The 26,309-nt window shown below is 36.7% G+C and overlaps 1 protein-coding gene across 3 annotated transcripts in view; it reads right to left on the reverse strand.

The window, feature by feature from the left end:
- ADAMTS6 (ADAM metallopeptidase with thrombospondin type 1 motif 6) overlaps positions 1 to 26,309 on the reverse strand; it is an 87,558-nt gene that overhangs the window by 18,196 nt on the left and 43,053 nt on the right. For all 3 annotated transcript variants that reach the window (XM_038124425.1, XM_038124426.1, XM_038124427.1), the window contains 7 exons: positions 19,229 to 19,331; positions 18,104 to 18,237; positions 16,229 to 16,352; positions 15,044 to 15,124; positions 11,589 to 11,752; positions 9,666 to 9,804; positions 198 to 327 (listed from right to left, as the gene is read on the reverse strand). In XM_038124425.1, coding sequence (XP_037980353.1) covers positions 198 to 327; positions 9,666 to 9,804; positions 11,589 to 11,752; positions 15,044 to 15,124; positions 16,229 to 16,352; positions 18,104 to 18,237; positions 19,229 to 19,331 — 875 coding nt within the window. The remainder of the gene's footprint in view (positions 1 to 197; positions 328 to 9,665; positions 9,805 to 11,588; positions 11,753 to 15,043; positions 15,125 to 16,228; positions 16,353 to 18,103; positions 18,238 to 19,228; positions 19,332 to 26,309) is intronic.

Here is a 26,309-nt window from a genome sequence, read left to right on the forward strand (position 1 = left end):
AGAGATCCTCAATGCATTTTTCAGAGCTGATTTTAGAGAAACAAGAAACTAAAAACCAAACCCAAATACCTTTTCTGATAAGGCAGGACATGAATACTAGAGGAGAATCTTATTTGCTTAACAGGATTTATTATAGATTATGAAGACTAATCTTTCTATGTAAAACTGATGTCCATCTTAAGTGATTAAAGACTTACTCAGGTGGGCAAGGCTCAGTATTGCAGGCTCTTTGGTTTTCTGGAGGCTTACTGTCAGGGTCACAGTAATTGTTTTGTACAATGGAGCTGTCATCCAGCCTTTTACACACCACCTCTTGTTTCTGGACACCTTGGGATGAAATGAAAGATCATTAATTAATCATTCTTGCACTTCTAATTTTTGAGTATAATTGTATTTCACCTATTGATTATTAATTCTACCATCCCACTTTATTTGGCCAAAGTCTACAGCAGTGAGAATTTAATTTTTTCATTTTCCTTTAATTTTAGGCTGTCCCACTCAGAGAGGAATTTAAGATTCTGTTGTTTTCTAAAAAAAAAAAATTTAAAAAAAAAAAAAATATATATATTTATAGATTTACTAGAAGTTTGTTTTTATTTGTATATTGCACAAAATCCATTCTCTATCTGCCATCCTCTCCTAGTAAAGACACTTAAATTTCCAAAGAAAACATCACCAAATAGGATGTGGTCACACTTCAATGCAGAGCTATTGCTTATGTATTCTGGTTTAAAACAAACCAGCAATACTGGGAAACAGTATTACATTTTCATATATTATCCTACAATTTTTTATTTTTTATTATATTTAAATTATTATTATATTTTAATATATGTTATTATATTTTATTATATTTTTTCAATAAAATAATAGAACTATAATTAATTCTGTATTTGACTGGCACTTCCAGTTCCTCTTTTATTGTTAACCATCAACAGGGTAATTTGGAATTGATCATTATTGCCAAAGCACAGAATATCGCTGCCAAGGCAACATTATGAGGTAGTTTATTAAGCATATTTTAAAAAATCAGTAAAGAACCACAGCTATTATTGTTGCAATACACACTGCCTTCCTCCTCTTTTAAAAAGATGCTGTAAGATGATGATTATAATTTTAAAAATGTGTCTTTGCAATTCACGTGGAGTTTTTATTGAACATGCATAGTTATAAAACTGAAATAATGGCATTATTTGTACTTAAAAGCTGCAAAAAGTCCTGTACCTTTCTTCAAAAGAGAAGCAATTATTTAACTTATTCCAAAATGTGACATGAATATAATTAAATGGAGATTAAAACCTCCTGCCTTCAAATATCTGCTAAATTTACCTTACAGCCATCTCTTCATTTTAAGACATGCATAGAATCATAGAATGACTTGGTTGCAAGGGACCTTAAAGACCACAGAGTTCCAAAACCCAGACTGTGGGCAGGAGCCCTTCCACTTGACCAGGTTGCTCAAAGACCCAGCCAGCCTGGCCTTGAACACTACCAGGAGTGGAGCATCCACTTCACTGGACAACTTGTTCTGTGTCTCACCAACCTCACAGTTAAGGACTCTTTCCTAATATCTAATCTAAACCTGCTTTCTTTCCGTTTGAAGCCATTCCCACTTGTCCTGTCACTAAATGCTCTTAGAAAAAGTCCCTCTCCATCTTTTTTTGTAGGCTCCCTTTGGATCCCAGATGCCTGCAATTAGGTAGATCACAGCTAAGCTGTCTCTTTTTCAGGCTGAACAAACCCAATTCTATCAGCTTTCCCCTGTAGAAGAAAATAATATCCTCCTTTGGCTCTTGAAAAATAAGTGAAAGATCTAAATATACAAGAAGCTGTGACAAGATTCACCTTGAATACTATAATCAATGCAAAAACTGCCAACAGAAACAATAATTCAAATCTGACCTGACAACATAAGTAGGAATATTTCTAGCAATTTTCTGCTAACATTTCACCACAATAAGAAATAGTATTTAACAGGCCTAGACAAACAGCAATGCCAGTAATGTGGCACTGCTAGCTGATATACTATTCATGTTGAGTTCTGACTAATCATTTATCCTTTCTATCACAAACTGCCTTAATTCTCTTGGTTGAATAGGCTGAATGTGGACTTCATAATGATATTTTCCTCAAATACATTTGGTTCAAAATAATTTATCCACACTTTAGAATTAAGCATTGTAATAAGGCATACCATTCTCACAAATGTACTTATTGGATAGCATTGATATTAATGCTATATTTTTACTGCATTTCCTACTGGCATCAGACATACTTCCTTCTCGAATTTGGCTAAAAATTGGCACTCTAAGCAAATTGATTTTTGAGGAATTTTGTAATAGGAGTTTACAAAATAAGTTTACAAAAATATTGTAAACTTCTATGATTGCCAAGTATCACTCAGCTTAAAAAAATTTGCAATTGTGTCATTAACTGAATGTTGTTCAGGTAGCATATCACCTGTAAGACAGTACTCACCCTATTCCCTTATAGTGAAGAATCTTTAATTGATGCCAGGAGATATATTGATCCATTTTTTAAAAGTTCTGCAGCATCTTGTCACACAGTATATAAAATTAACATCACTGCTGTCTAATTTTAATATTATTTATTAAAAATTGCAGATAAAAAAAAGAGATAATAACTTTTAGGACAAGAAAAATAAACAGAAAAATGTAAAAGTGCTGATTTTACCCAGACAACAGATACAACTTGGTTATGCCTCGTATTGAAAAATTATTTTTAAATTATGAACTCTTCCCTGAGTATATGGTCTCTTTTAAAAGTAATCTAAAAAGCACAGATAAACATGTTCATTTAAATACTGGGGGGAATAATTACAAGCAGTTAGACAGAAACATTCTGCTTTCAAATCTACAGATTTTTAATTTATAATAAAAGACATAAAATGTCCTCATGACTGGTCAATGCAATCCTAAAAGAAAACAAAACTCCAGTGGTTTAGTGACCATAATCTCCTGAGAACTGAAATGCTTTGCAGATTTCAATTCCCAAATAGTCTGCATGACTTTCAGCAGCCAAATTTTAAATTACATGGAGCACATTTTATTCTTGAATTAAAATTGAAGCATGTAAATGCTGTATCTATTTTTAAAAGCAATCCCAAAAATTGTGGCTTGTGATTGCAACAGTTAATTATAAAGATGCCAGTACCAATACATAGTGAAACTTGCATCTCTAAAACTAGTGCATGCTGGTTAACCCAGACATACTTTCTGAGCTCACTCATCAGATCACAAGATGTTCATCTCAGAGCCAAACTTATATTTTCTTTGATCAGGAAAAGTATGTTTTATTTGCCTAAAGATAGTTTCATAATTCATCTGAGGGCATGAAAGAAAAACATAGTAGGCATCACTCTAAATGAGTTATGAGTAGCAAAGAAAACTGAACAGCAATCAATTTACTTATGATAGTAATACTATGCTGCCTACTTTATAAAAAAAAGCCATGAATATCTGAGATATTTAATCCATCTGGAGATGAACTCTAATAGAATGAATGAAATCCTGACCAATTCTTAGGCCGACTGGCAAATTCCAGATAATAAATGCTGTCATTTGTTGCCATAATAAACATGAAAGAAATTAAAAAGAGAGTAGGCAGTTATTTGGGTTATTTTTAATTGCATAAAATATAAAAAACATAAAGAAAGACTTTGTTCCTTTGCTAGATTTTTTTAAAAAACTATACTACCAGAAGTTCACAAGTATTAAGAATACTTGTGGATCTGAACAGAGTAATACACTTTTTCTTGGGAAGTTACCAGATATAAGGAAGGATATGTCTGAGAATTAATAAACTATAATTCTGTGATCTGCAAGTGATATATTTGCCCTTTCCTTTCAATTTCCAGAATTTTCATTGTATTGTTTCAGTTCCTATTTCTACATATCTCATTTTTCATTTTTTCTGTGTTTCTAATTAAATAATATACAGGTCCTTAAAGAAAATCTTCTGTTGTTGCCATTAATTTTTTTCTGTTTTCCCTGTGTTTTCTCCTTTCCCCCTCCTCTCTCTATAGATAACTTAGCACTGTACATTGCACTATTTTCTGGAATTGCTTTCATATCCTCTTGTCCAAGTCGGCCACTGGCTATAAATACCTACCTATATGAGATAATAACAAACTTTTCTTCTGAAAACCCTTACCTCAGAATAGAAGAGCTTTTACTGTATCTTAAGAAAAAACAGGAATTAATATGAAGAACACATGTAGATCAGCTTTACATTATGTAATGTGTGTGTATATTTATTTATTTATTATATATAATGCATATTATAGATACCTTTTTTCCCAGAAAAAAAAAGAACTAGCTGAGACACTATAGATTTATATTCTAAAGGAAAATTTTTCAATACAGAAAATATAGATTCTAGAGTACAAAATATAAATTCCAGAGTACAAAAAGAAGAGCTGTAATTTTGGATCCCTAAGCCTAAGAAAAATAATTATATTAAAAATCTGTGAAATTATATTTTCATCCTATATATGAGCACAGGGATCCTACATAAACAAGACTTCTCTGTCACCAGACATGCCTTTTTAACTATCTGGTTAATCTAAAGATCCTCTCTTAAAGAAAAAAAAATTAAAATATCAAAATAGATCTCAGACTTTGGAGATTTGGTTTCTTCTTGATTCCATGTACAGTGAGCATCAAGGTCAGTGGCAGAAAAACTATGTGTACCTTTCTCCTTTAACATAAGTGACACCACAAAATACAGTTTACAATCTCTCATAGAATGGGTCAGGTTGGAAGGGACCACAGTGGGTCATCTGGCTCAAATTCCCTGCTCAAGCAAAGTCATCCTGGAGCACATGGCACAGGATTGTGTCCAAACACTTCTTGAATATCTGCAATGAGGGAGAATCAACAACCTCTCTGGGCAACCTGCTCCAGTGCATAGTCACCTGCACAGTAAAGAACTTCTTCTTCATGTCCAGCTGGAACTTCCTGGGCATCAGTTTATGCCTCTTGTTCCATTGCCTCTTGTTCCACTGATTGGTGTTACTAAGAGCCTGGATCCATCCTTTTGTCAGCATCCTCCGTATCTCCATGTCAGGAGTTCCATGTCTCTGTTGTCCTGAGGAGCCCAGAAATGGACACAGCACTCCAGGTGAGGCCTCACCAGGGCTGAGTAGAGGGGCAGGATCACCTCCCTCCACCTGCTGGCAATGCTCTTCCTAACGCCCCCAGGATACCATTGGCCTTCTTGGCCACCAGGACACGCTGCTGGCTCATGGACAGCTTCTTGTCTACCAGGACCCCCAGGTCCTTCTCCACAGAGCTGCTCCCCAGCAGGTCAGCCCCAGCCTGTGCTGGTGCCTGTGCTGGTGCCTGGGTTCCCACGTGCAGGACCCTGCACTTGCCCTTGCTGAATTTCAGATGGTTCTTCTTTGTCCACCTCTCCAACCTGTCGAGGTTCTTCTGAAGGGCTGCACAGCACTCCAGGGTATCAACCACTGCTCCCAGCTCTGTGCCCTCAATGAACTTGCTGAGCAGGCATCTGCCCGGCAAGCCATTGATGAATAAGCTAAATAAAACTGGGCCCAGTATTAAACCTTGGGTGACACCACCAGTGCCAGGCCTCTAACTAGACCCTCTGCCACCAATTATGACCTTCATCGGCTGTTCTTCAAGTCCACACCTGAGTTTGCCAATGAGAACATTGTGAAAGGGTATTGAAAGCCTTGCTGAAGTCAAGGCAGACAATACCCACTGCTGTCCCCTCATCCATCCAGGTAGCTCTTTCATTGCAGAAGGCAATCAAACACCTGATTACCTTTAGTGAACCCATGCTGACTACTCTGAACACCTTGTTGTCTTCCATATGGACACAGATGGCCTGCAGAGGTGCTCTGTCATCTTCACAGGGATTCTGGCCCATCATTCCCTGGGTCCTATTTCTTGCCCATTTTGAAAACTGGGGTGACATTTTCTTTATTCCAGTCCTCAGCATCTCTCCTGATCTTCATGATATTGCAACGGTGATCATGAGCAGCCTTGCTGCGATGTGCACCAGCTCTCATCACTCATGGATCCATTTCATCAGGGCCCATGGACTTGAGTAGGTCTATCTAGTTGTTTCAGACCAAATCCTGCTTCCCTAATAAATTATCTTCCTCCCAACATTCCTCCACCCTGGTCTCCTCAGTCAGGGATCCTTGAGGCCCAGTCTTGCCAGTGAAGACTGATGCAAAAGCACTCAGTAACTCTGCCCTCTCATCTTCCCCTCTTACCAGGGTCCCGTCTCCATTTAATAATGAGCCCACATTATCTTTTTTATTTTCTTTTGTTATTGATGTATTTGAAAATACTCTTTTTATTGTGCTTGACATCCTTAGCCAAGTTGAAGTCTAGCTGGGCACTGGCCTTTATAGTCTCCTTTGCATTTACCCTGACCACCTCTCTACATTCACTCCAGGTGGCCTGACCCTGCTTCCATCTCCTGTGTATTTCCTGCTTACACTTCAGTAATGACAGTAGCCTTCATTCATCCATCCATCCACAGAGATCTCTTACCCCATTGGCCCCACTTTCTCATTGTGATACATTGTTCCCAAGCCTGGAGTGAGTGATCCTTGAATATCAATCCACCCCTATTCCCAACAGGGCCTGTTTCCATGGGATTCTCCCAAAAAGATCCCTAATGAGGTTAAAGTTAGCTCTTCTGAATTCCACAGTTATAATCTTTCTTGCTGTCCCACTACCTCTTCATTTAATACAGAATTCTACAATCTTATGGTCACTACAGCCAAGGCTGCCTCTCATACAAGATTTTTTCACTTTTAGAGGAAATCTATACATGTAACTGTTTCTTTCATGAGCTCTAACTTACCTCCTAGATCATTCTATTGAGAATACAGGGGACAGCAAGTATAATGTCTACTGTGAAGGGCTCATTGATTTCAGGTGTGTGAGTGAGTTTTTATATGAGGTAATGAATTTCCTTGAATGCTTCAGAGGTCAGAAATTCCAGAGAGCTATACAACAATAATGAACACATAATGAGCAAGTAAGAGTGTAATATATGCTTTGAGTTGCTCAATACCATGAGAGAGAATGGAATGGAATACAAAGCTCTGGCATTGTATTAAACTGTCATAAACATGAAACCTTTCTTCTCCTTCCTATGATCTCATTTACTATGCTCTTCCTATTCTTCAAAGTCAAGAGAGGCCCTATAAGAGAGGTCCTTTTTCAAAAGTTAAAGCATTTTTTATTCTTCTGATGTGACTATTCAGCACAGCAGAGATGAACACAATACAGAAGTCCAATGGAAAAGACAGCATGTTACTATTCAGTCAGACTGTAGGTTTCTCCTAGCTTGCTCTTAGCTCATTCCTTGACTCCTGACGGCTCTAGTCACCAAGATAAGCATACTGCAAGTCTAGGAAGAGCTGAATGCAGTGGATTGCTCTTAAAGCACTATGAAGAAGAAACAGCACAAAAAATCAGTCACTTCTGCAATATAAAGTACTCCAAAACTATTTAAACTTTGCACTGCCACAATGTCTTTATGCTCTGCTTCATGATATTCAACACATATGCTCAAGTTCCCTTTGGTTACTACATCAAGTAATACCCATGTTTTAAGAGTCACTAAGCAATTAAGAAATGCTTAAGTCATTAAGCAATGCAGATACAGATAAACTGATTTAGAAAGAGCTAGACTAAAGCAGCACACAGTGGACATAAGGCAGCCTGTTAATACAGTCTCTGGTCAAGTCTCTGCTTAATAGGATATTTACATTAGCTAAATTTTCCAATTAAAGTCTCTATCTCTTCAACCTTTGTCACCCATTTCTTTTTCCTGACTCAGCTCCTCTTTAGAATTGTGTCTTATTTTGGCACACAGTGAAATGCATTTCATAAAGTGACAGAAATTGCAGGAGCAGGTTCTCTCATGGAGGAAGTAGATACATGTTTAAATATGAATTATAGCTACAATGAAATATATGTTTATTAGTAGAGTGCTCAGGGAAAATAAATGACCACAGTATATCCTTTTATTAAATTGAAAGAGAGGAGATAAAATGCCTGGTTCGGCCACCATAAACTACCAAAGGAAATCTCTCCTCCACCTCCTCTGAATTTAAGTTAATAAATATATGCCACTGTAAGGGATTCACAAATCTTCCCTTGAAATCTAATTAATTACATCCAAATTTTTTTTAATCTCGACAAGTGCCTACTCCTTCAGAGCCAATTATTTTTTCCACTGTACTTTGTCAAATGCATGAAATGACAATGACCTTCACAACAGGATATCCATGGCTACAATCTTGTCTCTACCTAAATCAATGGGAGTTTTCCCAGGACTTCAGAAAGATCATTAGCACATTACCATCACAAGAAATAGGATCTGACAATACCTTTAAGGTTCTGATAGTTGGAGCTTACTTCCTCTATGAGCTAGGCACTTCTCTTCTTTATACTTCTCCTTTAAAATGTTTTTTTCTATTGTCACACTTAGCATTACTAAAATTGTATTTTAAAATCAATCTGTCACCCAGGAATCCAACAAACGAATAATAAAAATATCAGAGAAAGTTGGCATTCTTTATTTTGTTTCAAGACTTTCTCTTGTGGCACAGAAAATAATTTATGCTATTCTTTGTGTATTATGTATGGCTAGGCTGTATTTAAACTGCATACAACTAGTAACAGCCACAGCAGCTTCCAGCAGAAAGGTGAGGCATGACAAATACCTCGCACAGACAGAAAAAAAAGAAAGCAACAAGTATTTGGTCCAAAGGCTCTTTAAAAAAATGGTGTCTCTTCTTGATAAGGGCTGTCCATGGTGCCGTAGATACTGATATTCTGAGATGCATTTAAAGCACTCTTCCATATCTTCTGGAACAGAGGTATGTTGGGGAGATGATTCATTGAGTCTCCAGAGAGAAGAAAGATACTGTTCACACAGCACTTCTACTCACCAGTTCTTGCAGCAGCAATGGTGTTGGCTTTGAAGGAAGCCAACTGTTCTGCTCTCCCAGCCAGAGGTAAAGAATTGCATTGGTGGCCACTAGAGGGAGGATTAGGAATATAGTAAGTTGTCGGCAAAAGCCACCCATGATGAACCACATGGGACAACCTACAAATCCCCCACTGCTGCCCAAGGGCAACAAGTCTCAGATACTGCTACGGGCTGGCAAGTAAAATCCAATTGTTATCATCTTCTACAGAGGAGCTGCCAGTGTGCATCCTAAACTTTGGTGGCTGGAGAATAGGAGGGCTGACTAGGATTGTGTGAAGGACACCTACAAACACACAAAGACACATCTCTTTATTTACAGATGCCTATTTTGCCTGCTCGCTTTTAATCTCCTTACTTAAAACTTCTGATGTCCTGTATCAACAAAGCTTCTGGGAAAAACAAACATACCAGCTTCAAGAGAGTCTCAGAAGTATCAGCAGAGAGAGACACTGTGCCAAGACATGCTGTATTTAACAAAAAGATCTGAACATATTAAAGGTACTTGAAAACAACAAAATCCGCTGTGATTAAAATAAATGTTCATTAAGATCTGAGGCATACCTGAAAGAAATGTTTTTAGTTAGTCACCTAGATAATTATACAGTGAAGTGTATCTTGCAATTCAGTTTACCCTGTAGCTTGACTGACTGGTGTCTTACCTCCTGCACAAGTGGCAGAACATTCTGACCAAGGCAGATGATTCCATGCAAAGCCAACCTCATTGTCTCCACTGCCAGTGCGAGAGATCGGAACATTGAATTTATATTTTATCCCCAAATTCTGTTCCTGCAGCAGAATCTGTAGTTGAAAACAACTGGTTATACCATTAAAGCAGCCAAGCAGAGGGCAAACACAATGACATTTATTCTAGGAATGTGTTATGTTCTGCTGAATGGGAAGAAAGTAATAAAGGAAGTCACAGTAGTTCTTTTTAGATATTCTCCAAAAGAATTTGTACCATTTGCACCATTTGTACCATTTAAAATATATACAAAAGAAATATATAATTGTCCAAGGTGATGTTTTTCATTTTTTTCTCCTTTAACACAACTTCATTATTTCTGTCAGTTCCTTATTCCTGACAAAGTTTCCTAATTTTGCTTTTTCATAAATTTTATAAGTTTTGCTAGTTTTCATAAAATTAATGTCTTCATGGAAATTAACTTGAGAGCTGAATAATTATGGGAGGTCAAAGTTGGAAAAGCACATTACTGTAGAAACATGCAGCAGTTCTAACTGAAGTCTTGTGAGGAGTACAGTCCACATTTTAAAATTATCTCTTCCCTTGTTAGCACTTCTAGTGACTACAGTACAGTAGTCACTATTACTATTATTACTTCTAGTAATAATTGTAACATGAACAGACTGCTGCTGAGTCCATTGTTTTCCCCTAATGCAACAGCCAACAGCTTAAGGTGTGATTGGTGGAATCACACAGTGATTCCTTTAAAAGAATAACAAAACTCTCACTGCAGCCACACCACTACAGGCAACATAAACAAAAGTACCACAATCACCATGAGTTTTTGCTCAGCCTCACTGTTGAACTGCACTTCTACAGATTACCTGTCCAACACTAGCCTTTGACCCTGAATCAAACTTTTTTTTCATTGCTAATAGCACAAAATCAAGTTAGATGCAGCAATCTGACCCACCCCAGAGCTACTTTACACGCATTTCTACTTTCTCTTACATTTTGCAGAGGCACATCTGCCTGTCTCCACATGGCAAAAGAGCAGAGAACTTTCAGAAAGAAAGTCAGTGACACAGACTGAATGAAACAAGGCACTATAATTGTGTAACTTATTCTGTATGGACTGTCTAGCTTATGAACAGCTACAGAAGAAAGAAAGATTATTCAAGTGTTTGAAAATGCTGCCTAAAATATGGATATCCATGCAACAATTACTCTCTACAAAATTTTCCAATCTGGCTCAAGCAATCACTGAACTGCAAATCCGGTAGCTGACAGAATACACTGGGAAAATATCAACTTGTTCTCTTACTCGTCCTCAACATAGTAGCAAAACAGCATGTTCACCATTGCCTGTTGTCAGAGATGGCATCAGGATCCTGGTCATATCTTCTGTTACATTCTTATACTCAGTAAAATCTTTTGAGAGCAATGTATGCCACAGTGACATACTTTTAACATGTGTCATACCATTATACTCATTCTGCGGTAATGCTATATATAAATGTCACACTCAGGCCAGGCTTAAAACTACGGAAAGGTACAAACTGTCAGGGACTGTGAAGTGTCAGCAGTATGCAGAGATATGATACACTGCCCATTCACAATTTTCACTACCATTACTGTGAACCACATTTAAAGAGATGTGGTTTATTTTCCGTGAGTTTTCCTGGTGCTCTTCTGGCTTTATCCCCATTTCATCACAATGTTTGCCAGTCAGTTTTGAAATGTAAGAAACATCTGTTAAAACATTCACACAAAGTTCCAGCTAAAAAAGTTGTATGCTGTTTGTAAACTCAACCTATTTTAATTTCATTCATGGCATTGTCCTTTCTCAGAACACAAATACATATTACAAATTTCAGAAATATATTTATTGTAACTTTACCATGACTATGAGGTTTTCTGAAGTAGGGCCTAGTGCTTCCAAAGACTCTGGTTCATCTGTTGGCCTCTTGTAATGGAAAGCTGTTCCAGCAACATCAAACTTTCTTGGCCAGTCAATAGTCCAGGCACCATTAATATAGTAGTCATCCTCTTCCGATTTTAAAGCTTAAAAAAAAATACAAGCCACCTAAAAATTGGAAGCAGCATTTATAATGGAGAAGCCATTGTAAATTAATCTACTAATCTGCTAGAAGTATGTGAGCCTCAGCTCTATATCACTGTTCTTTCAAGCTATATAAAGCTTTTTCTTTAGCCCTGGTGAAAATATCCCTCATGTAAATCAACAATTTTGCCTCAGCAATAATCTTTAATGTGCAGATTATTTTGCAGGTTTCAACATGCAGATGCTGCATGAGATGAACCAGAATGCCTCATGCAACTTGAACTATAACATGAGATACATGCACTTCTGAAATGCATAATCTATTATCAACCTCATCTTTACATTAAGAGGCTGGGGCATGGAATAGGTATCACAGACAATGTGCAGAGGTAAAAAAAAGAAGGAACATTGAGTCTGACATATGGTACCAGTCAGCTGTTGTTTTGTTGCCTATGTTCACTGGTTCTTTTTTTGCCTTATTGTCATGGTTTGAGAGGAAGTGAGTTTCTGGGAGATGGTGGTGGTCAAACCAATAGGTGCTCAGATGTGAATATTGGCACCTGGTTTGGCCATTGAGAATATGGATATGCCTCTGAGAACACAGGGGTTAAAAGCAAGGAACACCCAGGGGAACTCTCTCTTGGTTCCAGTGGATGGAGAGGTCAGACCTCCCCTGCCCAGCTGCGGGCTGGGTGGGGGAGGAGAAGTCACGAGGCCGGAGGGAGGTAGGCCGGAGCCTTGGGCAGAGAAGGGAGGTGAAGGCCCCTGGCCCTGGCAGGACAAGAGTGAGTTCCCCACAGAGATGGAAGGGTGGAAGAACTCCGCGAGGCATCGGGCAGCCCCCCTTTCTCAGGAGGGGGAGAGAGAGAGAGGTGCCAGTGCTACCTTGAAATTTGATAGCACTGGCCTGGCCGAGAAGGAGAAGGGGGGGGCGGCGAGAAGAGTGCCCGGCAGAGCCAGCGTGGGAGTTCTGGACGAGTAGAGACTGTGATTTTAACCCTTCTGTGGGATGATGGAAACCTTGCAAATGCTGATCCTCCGGGAGCTGAAGGAGAAGAGAGATAGGGATAAAATGAGAGGAAACGTGCAAGTGTGATACAAGCTGTGAAGGTGAAGAAGGACCGAGAGAAGTTGAGAAGAATTTTAGGTGGGAGGAGATGATGGAGTGGCTTTTGGCTGGACTTTTCTTGTATGGCCATGGACAGAACCTTTCCTGTAATACAGAGACTGCATTTTAGGGGGAGGCGACAGCTTGGTGCCAAAGGAGTGATGTGAGCGGAGACGACAGGTGATGAGGTGATGGTGCTCTCAAGACCCCTCGGCCCCAGGGGGTGAAATATTGGGGGGACTAGTGTCCCAAAAAGGTGAGAGACTGTCATTTTCTCCTGGAACTGGGCGAAGCATCCTTGAAAAGGGAACCCTAAAAGCAGCTCTGGTCCATGTGCAGTGGTGAGAGCACTGAACATGGAAGGAAGAAGTCACGAAGGTGGTGCTGAGTGACGGGGAAACACAACTGGACTCGGCTGTGTTTCCAGGGGAAGCCTGTGGCGCAAGAGGGACTCCTCTCTCCTTGATGAAATGAGAGGTGATTGTCGGAAGGGTGGAGATGGACTGAGTTGATTATTTGAAGGGTGATGGACTGGTAAAAATCTAAGGTTTTGTTTCATGCTGTGGGAGATTGAGTGGGGGGAGGAGAAATGTTTGAAAGGTTTCCATTTTTGCTCTGTGTGTTCATTTTATTATAGTTCTAAGATAATAAAGTTTTTTTCCTTCTTTGTTTCACAAGTGGAGGCCTGCTTTGCTCTGTCTCTGATCGCATCTCACAGCCGATACCAGGGAGAATATGTTTTCATGGGGGCACTGGCATTGGGCCAGTGCCAAACCATGACACTTATTAAAGCAGAAGTACAGGATATTTCTACTACAAACTGAAATATTAGCTACTTAATCTGATATTTTATACTTATTAATTTACAGCCTTGAAACATGAAAGTACTGTAGACAAAACAGAAATTTTATAGCTCATCAACCATTAGAATGGGCAAGCACGTCTTATTCAGGGATTTGAATTTGATATTTTATTAATAATATTACATTAAGTTCCTAAATATAAAAATGACATTGCATCTTAAAGTGAGTATTCAGGTAATTAAATACTGACTTATTGATTTAAGGTGAAGATTACCAAGTTTTACATATTTTATTTCTTTAATTTATCTTAAATAGATCACGTGTTTAAAGAAAAATGATGGTTGCAGCCCCATAGTCAAAGAGCATATAATTTTTCATTGAGACAAATAACTGATTTTACTGGATAGGGGAAAACTTCACATCATAATGCTAAGGAGTTAGACAACTTCAGTTATCTGACATTTTACTCTCAACTACATGTGTGTGGACAGTTGGTTTACCTCAAACAGTTAGAGAAAATGCCTCAATGATGCTTATGTTGTCTAAAACAGATCAGAAAGCATTCATATGAGCAGGAGATAGAGAGGCAGTACTGTTCTACTGGTGACAATGACATTCAGCAGAAATTAGTAACCATTTCCATTAGCACCATAAGGTCTGAAAATTAACATATGTATGCTATATATGCCTAAACGAATATACGTCCAGAAGCAAAGCAGTTAATTTTTTACCTGCCTGCCAAAGAAAAATGCATTTTCATTTTCTAAGTACATTTACCTAATGTCAGTTATGCACAGGTGAAGGCCACAGTTGTGAACAGCAGTCCAATTACTACATGACAATAATTATGCAGTGGCATAATGCTAGTAGCATATGAGACAGAAAGAACAAGTTCATTTTCCTAATCAAATAATTTATGAGGACCTGAAATGCAGGAAGCCCACAGAAAATTAGCATAAGAGGAATATAAAGCCAGCTGTCACGCCGGATCAAGCCATTTAAGGGAAGATAACAGTTTTGTTGCTGCTTGGTCATCTGTTGGAGAAATCAGTTAAAATATTATGGTATTTGTGCAGCTGCAGAAATGGGCTTTTGACCAATTTTGACACATAACTAGGAGTGATACTGGTGAAAAAATGATCAGCCAGATCAAGGTGAGAGAGGACAGGAGCTAGCTGAGCTAACTGAATTGTCTAACTGCACTCCAAACTTGAGGTAATGGATTTCAAAGGTACTCCATTCCAGTTTAAGGAACTATGGGATGTTTGCTGCAAGTTAGTTTCAAAGTCTTAGTTTCAATAAAGGAGCCAGTGTGACAACTACAGAGGAAGAGGGGTTTGTTTTTTTGGTATTTTAGAATCATATATAAAGAATGCCCTTACCAATGTAGTTTTTTGACATTGCCACTTCTCTTATTTCAATGTGCACAGAACCTCTTGGAATTCGAATCACTTCCATGTATCCTGTAAGACAAAGATAAATTTTATTTAGGAAGGAAAACTCTCTAAACTTCGTACAAAAAAATTTAACTGATCGCAAGAGCTTAAGTATTCAGGAATTCTTTTTTTTAAGTGCTAATACAGTATTTTCAACAGTGTATCTTAAGTAATTAAGACATTTAGAAATATCTTCAGGAACATAGGATAATTCAAGTGTTAGAGGACTTCAGTCAATCATTTAGTCCAACTTCCTGCTACAAGCAGGAACAGCTAAGAGATCAGATTGAGTTACTCAGAGCTTTATCCTGCTGGGTCATGAAAAACTCCGAAGACAGAAACTGTACAACCTTTCTAGGAAATCTGATTCACTGCTAGACTGTCCTCCTGAGGAAATAGTTATTTCTTCTATTTGGTTAGTCACCTCCCTTCTATCAGTTTATAGCTACTGTCTTGTCTCCCACCATGTACCCACCAGTGAAGAGTCTAGCTGTTTCCTCCATGACCTCCTCATAATATTGGAGGGCTCATAGCAGATCCCCATAAACCAGGGGATTCTCCAGGCTGAGCAAGCCCAGTTCTCTCAACCTCTCCTCACAGAGGGTCAAGCATTCCAGATCCTCATAATCTTGCTGGTCCCGCACTGGACAGAACTAACTGCAGTGCTTCTTTCCTTTTCCTGAATTATGGAGGCCAAAATCTGGTAACACTAAGATTACAAGATTAATATTTTTGAGCTAAGTTTTAAAATAATAGCCTATATATATTTTCTGAATTCTTAATATTATGAACTTCTGAGATTTTTTTGTATTCTTGCTATTCTACAATTTCATGCATGATTATCAGATTCTACTATACACAGTAAAATATTACACAACATTACTCTTAATATACAACCATAACTATATAATTACAAAAAACTCTACCAACAGACCTAAGCATTCTATAATTAAACACATTGTTGAATTCAGGATAAATCCTAACTAATACACAAAACCAGGAAACAATAGAAAAACAGAGTCAAAGTGAATGACCAGCAGCAATGCCACTCTGGGAAAGAAGGCAGCACTGGTATCTGCCAAAGAGTGATCTGAAAGCATTGTGTGACAGAATGGACACACATGTACATACCTCCTCTGGGCAATGAACCATTGAAGAAACCTTCAATGGCTTCACATGTACTCCCATCTCCTCCACAAACACGGCACCTGTCTTCCTTAGCATCAGACCCCAAAATATTATCACAACCTACATGCTGAGAACAGATAAGAATAAATATTTTTACAGGATGATGGTCGTGCACCATTATTTCCGAAGTTTCTTTGAAGTGTTTCTCTCAAGTTTGAGACATTCAGTTCTTATTTTTAGCTACCCTGTTGTTGATAATCACTACTTTAAGTGGGTTTTCACTTGACAATGAAAAGAGATAAAAAAAGAGAAAAATTTGCATTTTGGGTTATTAAATCTTGATTAATAAGAAATTTGCATTTCTACTGTGACTTCTATGAAGGGATTTCACAGTGTTTTCCATATTATATAATTATTATACTTATCAATAAATGATTATTGATGTTGTTATTTGGTATTACAACAGCTTCATGCCATCGATAGAGCTTTTTTAAGGTCAAGATTTGCTGTGTGATCCTTTAACATTTAGACAGCATAAGTAGTATTCTAAGGCATTACAGCTTCATAGACCATATTTCCACATGCTGCAGGGGAAACTTTTAATTTGTATGGGTATTAATGTAGAGTGTAAATGACTTCACAGTAAGACTAAAAGCAGAATGAAGCGAAGTGAAAAGCTAAACTGCATGCTGTATCAGATGAAAAAAAAATGAAAATAAATGCAAATAAAGACAGGACCTTTGGGAAAAGAAAAAAAAAAAAACTAGGATGAAACAAGTAGGTTGCAAACAGAATAAAGTCTGCAGCTTGCCAATATTTTTCTTGGATTCATACAAAGAAGCAGGTAGCTATTTAATTGTCTAGCTGTCTTTGTTTCCTCTCTAGCACTATTATTTGTCATCTTGTAAACAGCTAATACACACATTATAGGAAAAGTTAAAATACATGCAATAACTGACAAAATGTTATTATTTTAACTCTTTACATTTTGACTTACTGATTCACTAAGATGACAGACACCAAACTTTCTTCACAGTTCAGTCTCAACTTGAAATTCTTTTTATTGGTTTACTAAAACATGGCAAAACTTTTGATTTCACTATGTCATTAAATAAACATACATCTTCAGCCCTTCATTTAGCAAAGCACTTCAGCATTAAGTTAAGCTTTAGTTATGTCATTGGGTTTGCTGAAATCAAATGATTTTTAGAGTCACCAGTACTACTCAAATATCTAGACCTAAAACATAATTAAATGCTTTGCTAAACTGAGGAAGAAGTAGAATGTTAATAACCAAAAAATATGGCACAGATCCCAAATCCTACTGAAATTCTTATAATGCAGTTCTATAGGAATCTTACAAGATAATCAGATTTTTAGTAAAAGGCAAATACTTACAGCATTATACATTTTTTCCTAGAACCACAGGGCAACAGTGATGACTTTCTGTTTCAATTACATTACCAGCATGATTTTTTGCAACAGGATTAACTAGTTCAACAGATTAATATGTTCACATTTAGCGTTTTTCAGCCAGAGTGATGCTCTAACTGAAATGATGGAACAGGCCTTGGAAGAGTGCAAGGAGCCTGTTCATCTCCTGTTGCCATTTCCATCAACTCCTCAACAGAAACCAGAAAACAAGAAAAAAGATAAAATGGCATATTCTACTAATGTTTCTAAGAAGTTACTGAAATTCAAATTATTTGTCTATTTTATGCAATACCTTTTTTAACTTTCTGTCTCAATCTTACACTTTTACTAACAACTTGACCTGTCAACACTCCCTTTCATGTAACATACAAGTACCTTAACTAAATATAGGTAACAGCAGACACAAAAAAGAAATCCATAAGTACTTTATAAAATGTTTGTAACCTTGCATTCTCCATTGATACAGATATCCAGTGAATCAGCATTGCACTGAGTCCCATCTATTACTGCAGGAGCACGTTCAGTGTAAAAATTATACCCTTCAGCCAAGCAGTTTAATGCACATGGTTTAACCCCACCTGGACAACAAAATCAAATGAAAGGGGAAAAAAATTAACAGAAACCTTACAAATTTAAGGTTTAGTTAAAAATATTATACATAAACAGATCTGCAATTTACAATCTTATCTCATACCTGACATATACAAGGTATATACACTTTATTTAACTACCCCTTAATGATTTCTCTACTGGACTCTTCTCTTTTGCAAAAAAGTTGTATGTTATTTCATGCAGTAAGATGTGACAAGGTTGCCTGGGTCCATAATGATGCCATTATGCTAGTACAATCCTAATGGTAATCAAACAATTTAAAACAAGGATACCACGTCACTATTTCAAAAAAAAGAATAGCAACGGAATATCCACAGCTCATACCACATGATCATGATGACCTTTCTTAGGCTTTTAATCTAAAAACCTGTTTATAAAACCATTTAGGCTGTTAAGCTAAAAATCACTAGTAAATCATTTTATTCAAGTCAATAAAGTATAAAAACCACAAGTTATACCCTCCAGCTATAGAATAGGAAAAAAAATTAAATTATGGTATATAAATAATGCAATTATTGGAGTAGTCTTCAGAGACTCCTACAGATACTTTTACTTCTTTCTCATTTTCCTAGTATGTTCCTGACTTTAGTAAAGGCAAACTTATTGTGAGATTAATGACATTAAATTCATCATTGTAGCATAAGAGGCACTTGCAGATCACCTATGGAATATCTAATTCTAGTACAGGTGCAGGTGGACAGTGGCTCCATATTTTTAAAGTGGAGTCTCTACAATGATGGTGACTCACCTTCAGACCAAAACCAAATCTACTGGAATAAAGAAATTTTGCTCTTCAGTAACACTTGCAGCAACTGACAAAAGTACAAGCTTAAAAATCTTAGCTCATGCCATTTTTGTCAAGACATTATATTTACAAATATTACTCTCTTATATACAATGTTTACATAATTTCAAAATCTTCAACAATGATAATGGTTTTGCAATGCTAACCATTACCTCCAGTGTAGGGTTTCCAGTTATAATACTTTCCCCGGAAAGGCATATTGTCAAAATCTGCACATTGCTTCTCTCTAAAATCACGAGCCCCTGAAGGACATGGCTAAAAAAATAACACAAAATAGTAAATTGACTCCAAATATAAACATGAAAGGAAATGCTTAGAAGATCATACTGCAAACACAATCATGCAAGTGATTAGAGGGTTTTGTCTTGTGGCTCTGACTTGAAAATTTGCTTCATTACTTTAGAGTTGAAGCGTCCATTTGTAATCATAGGCTGGCATGAAATAGCTGAAGTAATTTAAAGAAAGGTAAGTGTTACATAACAGATTCCATAAAACTGGAAAATCAGAATCCTGTCAAACTATGTGTCATAATCAATCCATCAGCTCTCTTCTTATGAACACATTTAAAACAGTTGGAAAAAAAATTTGGTTGGAGCTGTAGGTTCAATAATACTGTACTAAGCAGTTGTACTGAGACACATTATTAAGACATCAAGGAAAAATCCATTTTATACAGAACTACATCACTCCTGCTTACTTGTAGCCTTGACAAAAGTATTTTTTTAAGGCTGAGAAAGAGAATAGATAGCATGTCTGGCTCTGATTACCAGCCTCCATGAATCAAGAAATAAAAATTTTCATTGCTTTGCATTAGCAATTATAAAACAATGAAGCAACTTTTTTATTTGGAATGAGGGTAGATTTAAGTTAAATTAATCTTGGAAAGCATTAGAGGAGAAATAGAATTCTTGTCTATTTATAACATTTTTTATCAGCAGATTCAGAGCAATCTTGAATATACCCTCGTCTCATTAAACACTGTTTAAGTACCTGCTGAAATTGAAGGCTTCATCAGAAAGTATTTAAAACACAGATTAAGATCCTGTTTAGAATGATAGAGAAAAGGATTTCTTTGACAGACATCAGAGGTGTTAATAAACATTACTACTTTATGAGCAAGAGAAGAGTCCATTTTATAGCATTTTACTTGTCTTTCTGTATACCTAAGCCAGCTAGCTCTTCCCAGGAATCTGAAATTCATTTGAGTGAAAGGGACTCAATTAACATGGATGCTAAAAATTTATCACACAATGTAAATATAAACATAACAATTATGATTCTCATTATACATTAATCAAGATCTCAGGATACCCAGTCCATTGCCATATGATTCAGGAACTTTAATTTTTTTCTGCTATTCTGAAGCAATATAAATTAAAACAGTGAACATTAGACAGTATTTGTATTTTTAGTTTTCTGTATTACTCTATTACTCCCTTCTAATTTAAAATACAATTTTAAATGCAATGCATAAGCTGGTAAGAACAGAGTAGTGCAATTACTTTTATTCAAGAATCTTTCGGATTATAACAATATGAATTCAAAATAACTACATCAATTTTAAAAAAATTAATTTTAGAGTGTTTTTAATAGTAACCCAAACTAAATTTGCCTCTTTGCATCACATCCTCCAAGCAGTGGAAGGATCAGTCTTGACATCTCTCAAAGCTAGAGCCTGAATCTCTCGGGTACTGGTCACTTCACACTCCTTCAGTCCCATTTGCTCAGCTCCTAATCTACACAATGGTATTTTAATTACACTGAATTCTCCTTACAAGTTAAATAATGAAACCCATTATCTAAATAGTTATATTAGGACAAAATAATAAAATATGAAGATAAGTAAAAAGGATCAAGATTTTCTTTTTTATACTCTAAAAATATTCTTGCTACCTGGTCATTGAGATGTAGTCTTGCTGCCTAAATTTCCTATCTTTTTACAGTATCTCACCAATATCTGACAGGAGGTAAAACTAAAGGCTACGATCTCAAGAAATGCATTCTAAACTGTGCTTAACAAACCTGATTGCCTTCTATGACACAGTAACCTTAGTTGCTGTTGGGTGAGTGGTGGACGCTGCTTGCCTGGATTTCTCCAAGGCTCTAAGTATTGCTTTCCACAGCCTCCTTCCGCAGAAGCTGTTGTGTTATGGCCTAGACAAGAGGTCCTGAGGGTGGTGGGCACCTGGCTGACCCAGGGCAGTGGTCAATCACTTCTCTTCAAACTGACAGCCTGGCACGAGGGGTGCTCCCAGGGATTGATGCTGGGCCCAGCATGTTTATTTTTCAGGGTGATCTAGAAGACAGGATCAGGTCTATCCTGGTGCCATTTTCCAATAATAATATACTGGTCAAGGAAGCAGATGCTTGTCAAGGGAGAGCCACCTTGCAGAAAGACCTGGATAAGCTAGAACAGTGGGCTGATGAGAACATTGTGAAGTTCAGTGAGGACAAGTGTAAGGTTTTGCACCTGGAAAAGCAAAACCCTAGTCCAGGAGTGCAGCACAGTCAGGGATCTACCCAGCTTGGGAGCAGCTCTGTGGGAAGGAGCCTGGCGCTCCTGGTGGACACAGCTCCATCTGCGTGCCCAGTGTGTTCCAGCAGCACAGAAAGGGAGCAGATCCTGGGTGGCTCCACCAAGGGCCTCACCAGCAGAGATGAATTCCTTATCCCACCCCACACAGTGCTTGTCAGGCCACACCTGCAATTCTGTGTCCAGTTTTGGCCCCTAGTGCACAACGCAGATGCGGACAGGCAGGAGAGGTCCAGAGGAGGGCCACAAAGGTAATTACAGGGATGGGAAGCCTGGCACAGGAAGAATGGCTGAGGGAACTGGGTTTGTTCAGCCTTGAGAAAGGAAGGCTTGGGGGAGGCCTAATCCCCATGTTACTGTATTTAAAGGGTGATTACAGAGAAGATGGAGATTCCCTCTTTTACATAGAGAAGATGTCATGTGTACAAGTAATTCCTGGTCAGATTCCGATTAAACACAGAACAGAAACTTTTCTCAATTAGAACAATTGGCCATTGGAATAATTTCCTCAGAACAGTGGTAATTTCCCAATCAGTGGATACTTTTATGATTTGGCTGGACGGGGTACTGGGCCATCTTGTCCGGACCATGTTTTTGCAAAGAAATGTTGGACCAGATAGTCCTTCAGGTCCCTTCCAACCTAAGACTCTATGAAAATCCTAGTCATAGAAATGCAAAAATATTACCACAAGGTAAGCCACAAAATGCATTTACAAAACATCATCTCTTTAGCCCTATCTCTTTGTATATGTGTTCTTTTCCTAATATAAACATGCAACAACTGCTTTTCTTTAATGGGTAAGATATTTCACTTTTTTCATGCAATTACGGTACACAGATAACTCTTTTCAAGCTAAAGACTGCTTGTGTCTCCAAATGCTCTTTTATAATACTGCAAATCATGAGGTTGGAATCCAGCAAGAATATGAGAACTTAAAATCATGTCTGAAGAAAGTCCTGAGAAGAAGATGTTTAGACTTTAAAAAGTGTTAACAAATTACTAAGCCAACACTGACACAACACCTGTCCATCTTGGAGTTTGGGGTCAGGCAGATTTCAGCAACTGAATTTGTTGTTTCCTATTAAGAAAGGTCTATACAACTCCTCGGAGAAGATGAGAAACAAGCCAGAAGAGCCACAGTTCAAACTCAGGTACTATTACATTATGTGGCTTCTCACATGAATTAATTTCAGAAAAAAAAATGCTTGAAAATATTAAAATTATGAAAGCAACAAACAATATCTGTGAATGTATGCATAATGAAAGGAACACTCCCCCCAAAAAAAAACCCCAACATTCTGTTAAGAGAAAGGACTGAAAAACAATAAACTTTTAAAAATATGTCTACACACGTATATGCATAAAACATTTCCAGAATTTGTAAGCATGTTTTTCATAATATATATAAAAAGGGACACTTTTACAATTTTAGATGTATGTCAAATTAAGATTCGCATCCCTAAGTAAATTTTAAATCAATTAGTTACTATAACAGAGAAATCATGTTTCTTGCTATTCTACTAGAATTTTCTACTTTTTTAAAAATTAAAAACACTTTGGTTAGAAAAATACACTTCTTTTAAAGAGATAATGGGGTTGGCGGCAGAAAACAATTTTCTGATGAGTGTGTTCTTTCTACCACCCTTATGTTTCCAGAACTTATTAGCTAATGTTATTTTCTGTTGATCTCAATGTTTCCATTAGCAGATGCCTTTTGAATTAAGAAGTCATATATGGCTTTGGAAATACTTGATGAAAAATAAGTCTAGTAGGAGTGTGTGCACTGTTTCCAAAGGATTAAAATGGTAAAAAAAAAAAAAAAAAAAAAAAAAAAAAAAGACATGAGAACTAACTCATGTCTGCAAGAAAACTGAAGTCAAAATGAGGAGGGTTTTGCTTTACAAACGGTAGGCACTTTAGGCAGGGCTATGTTGAAAGCTACATATGGACAATGAATGTTGATCCTGCAAAAGAAACTTTAACAGAAAAAGTGTACAAACAGCACATTATTCATAAAAACAATAACAGATTTCCATGGTCTTCCATGCTCACTTACATTAATCAACATACCATTCCATTAAAACTATCAAAGACTAACTATCAAGCACTACAGACTAACATAAATCTTGAAACAAGTGTCTCACTAGTGTTTGCTAGTGTCTCTGATTTTTAGTGACATAGAATCCTAAATATTGATATGAAAGTATTGGACTAGAATTTTCAAAACCATTAAGACTGTAAATTTAGACTTCTGTAAGTACCAAGATATTCACACACTGGAAAACCATACCAGAAAACATGTTAAAAATTGGATCACAAACTGTAAAAATGGTGTTTTCAAACTGCCTGGCTTGAGTTTGCAATCGGTTGTTTTTCAGACTTAGGCAATGAAATTAAAAGTTCCCTTTTCAATACCTTGTTGAAATTACTGATTGAAATATGAGAATAGGTAGGAAACCAGTACCTCAGAATAGAGTGCTGTAATTTTTAAATATTTCAATAGATTGTTGCAGTGGTTTGAATGGATGCAAATTACTACACTTGAGTATGAGCAATTGGCTGTGAAAGCACAGTTGAAGAGTGACCTCCTAAACAGTGCTTTTAAGAAAGAGTTTTGGACACAATGAATCAACCTGGACTAAATGAACATTGTCACTACTATAAGAAAAATTAACAAAATACTAAAATTAATGAACAGAATCCCATCACTAAGGTGACAAACTAAGTTTGAAATTAGAGTTATCTCTGACAGGCCTCAGCTAGTGCAGTGGTTTATGCACTTGCTTCAAGGTGTGTGCTACTGGGATCCCAATGGTTACCAACACAGAGATGGTCTGGTGTAAAGAAAACTAAGAATAGACAGGATAGTAACCTGCAAACAAAGGAAAGGTTCCAATCTAGGGAATAATATCAGTTATCTTCTCATTTGGTTTAGGGGGTAAGTAGGGATCTTAAAGGATTGAAAAACATACATATTATTTTATGAAAATTGTACTGACTGTAAGGATATTAAAAATTCCGAATGTTATTTCCTGGACTGGAGGTATTTCAAAACAGGTCAGGTGCCTAACCATCAGTTAAGAATGGTTTATTCAGAATTATTTTGTCTTTGTGCCAAGGAATAGCCTGAATGGCCTTCTCAGAGACCTTCTGTATGTTACTCCTCTGACTCTGTAAAGCTCCTCTCTGTAATAAATAAAGAATAGGGGAAGAAAAAAGAACTAAGAATAAAAATGTCTGAAAAGTGATAATTAGAAATTTAATATAATAAAACCAAACCAAATCATAGCAACATTTATGTGGTGTGTCTAGGTAGATATGGGGTCATTCTTAATAATAAAAAAACATTAAAAATTGTATATTTGTGAAGGAACGGAATTATATATTATGTAAACATTTTTATGTACTAGTTACTGTGGTAGATTGGAGACAAATACAACATTTGAAATAATAATGCCTGGACAAATACTTTGCAAGAGTCCTCAGAGTTAAGGAGGAGGGCTGTTGTGTGCAGTGTTTTTTAACAAATCTTAGAATGTGTACAAACTGAAACAGTGATATGTAAAAAGATCATTATTTGAAAAGGATTAATAGAATAGTCAAGATTACAATTTGCCTCATATCAATCCCAAAAAAACTGAAAAGCTGGCAGATACTTGATTGATACGGGTTTGAAAGAAAGATAAATAACAATCCAAATTAGTATTTTTGTATAAGTTTTATCAACTAAAATTTATTACAACTCCTGGTTAAATTAAAAGAATAATGAAACATACCTAGATTCTGGTAAGTCTTAGCTTACTAATAGACATTGTGGGAATTGTTGTAATAGTTCAATGAAGCATATGTGAAATTACTAAATATTGACTGACAGATTTCAGTAAGCAGTCATCATGCGGTTGCCAAATTTGAAAGTGGATTTCCTATCAGCTGTAAGAATAAGAGACACCTGATGAAACTCAATATTTTCATTTTTGAACTACAACTACCAAAATATTTCTTGCTTATGAAATATTCCAATTACATAAAGACCACCTGAGAGAAAGTAAAGGTAAATTAATTACTGAGTATCATCTGATAAACCAGATCCATTCAAACTAAAATTGTAGCAAGACAGACCAATGCAAAGATAAACATCTACAGAAAAAAAATAACACAGTCAAGGTTCCAGAATGGTCCACTGGATTTTGGCGGTTGGGTAACTGGAAAAGTTTTACAGCTCCTACTGGACAGCATCTAAACTTCAGTTTTTCTGGCTATACTGTGGCCACTTCTTGACTGTGTGAACCGGGCAGCTGTGATCAACAGTAAGAAAGTAATTTTTAATTAGAAATCTTTTATACTCCCTAATGAAGAGAATTACCTCCACAGAGAAATTTGCAGTGACAAAAATTACAATAATTAATAATGACCATAAAGGTAAATTTTTCCATAGAATTAGTATATAAACTATTATAACTTTCTGAATACATTGAAAGATAAGTAGGTGAAATAATATCTCTAGGTATAGATTCTCTCAGTGTTACAAACTTCCTTGGTTTAAGATGAAAATTTATATGAATTTAAAGCTAAAATAGTAGGGGAGTTTTTAATATTTGCAGTGCTACTGACCTGTAATTTGACTTGGAAACTTCATGAAATTCTTTATAATGTGTATTTTTTTCCTGGTTTGAATTTTAGGCTACTTAAATTTGTAATT

The sequence above is a fragment of the Motacilla alba genome, chromosome Z (assembly GCF_015832195.1).
Source record: "Motacilla alba alba isolate MOTALB_02 chromosome Z, Motacilla_alba_V1.0_pri, whole genome shotgun sequence".
Taxonomy (NCBI): domain Eukaryota; kingdom Metazoa; phylum Chordata; class Aves; order Passeriformes; family Motacillidae; genus Motacilla; species Motacilla alba.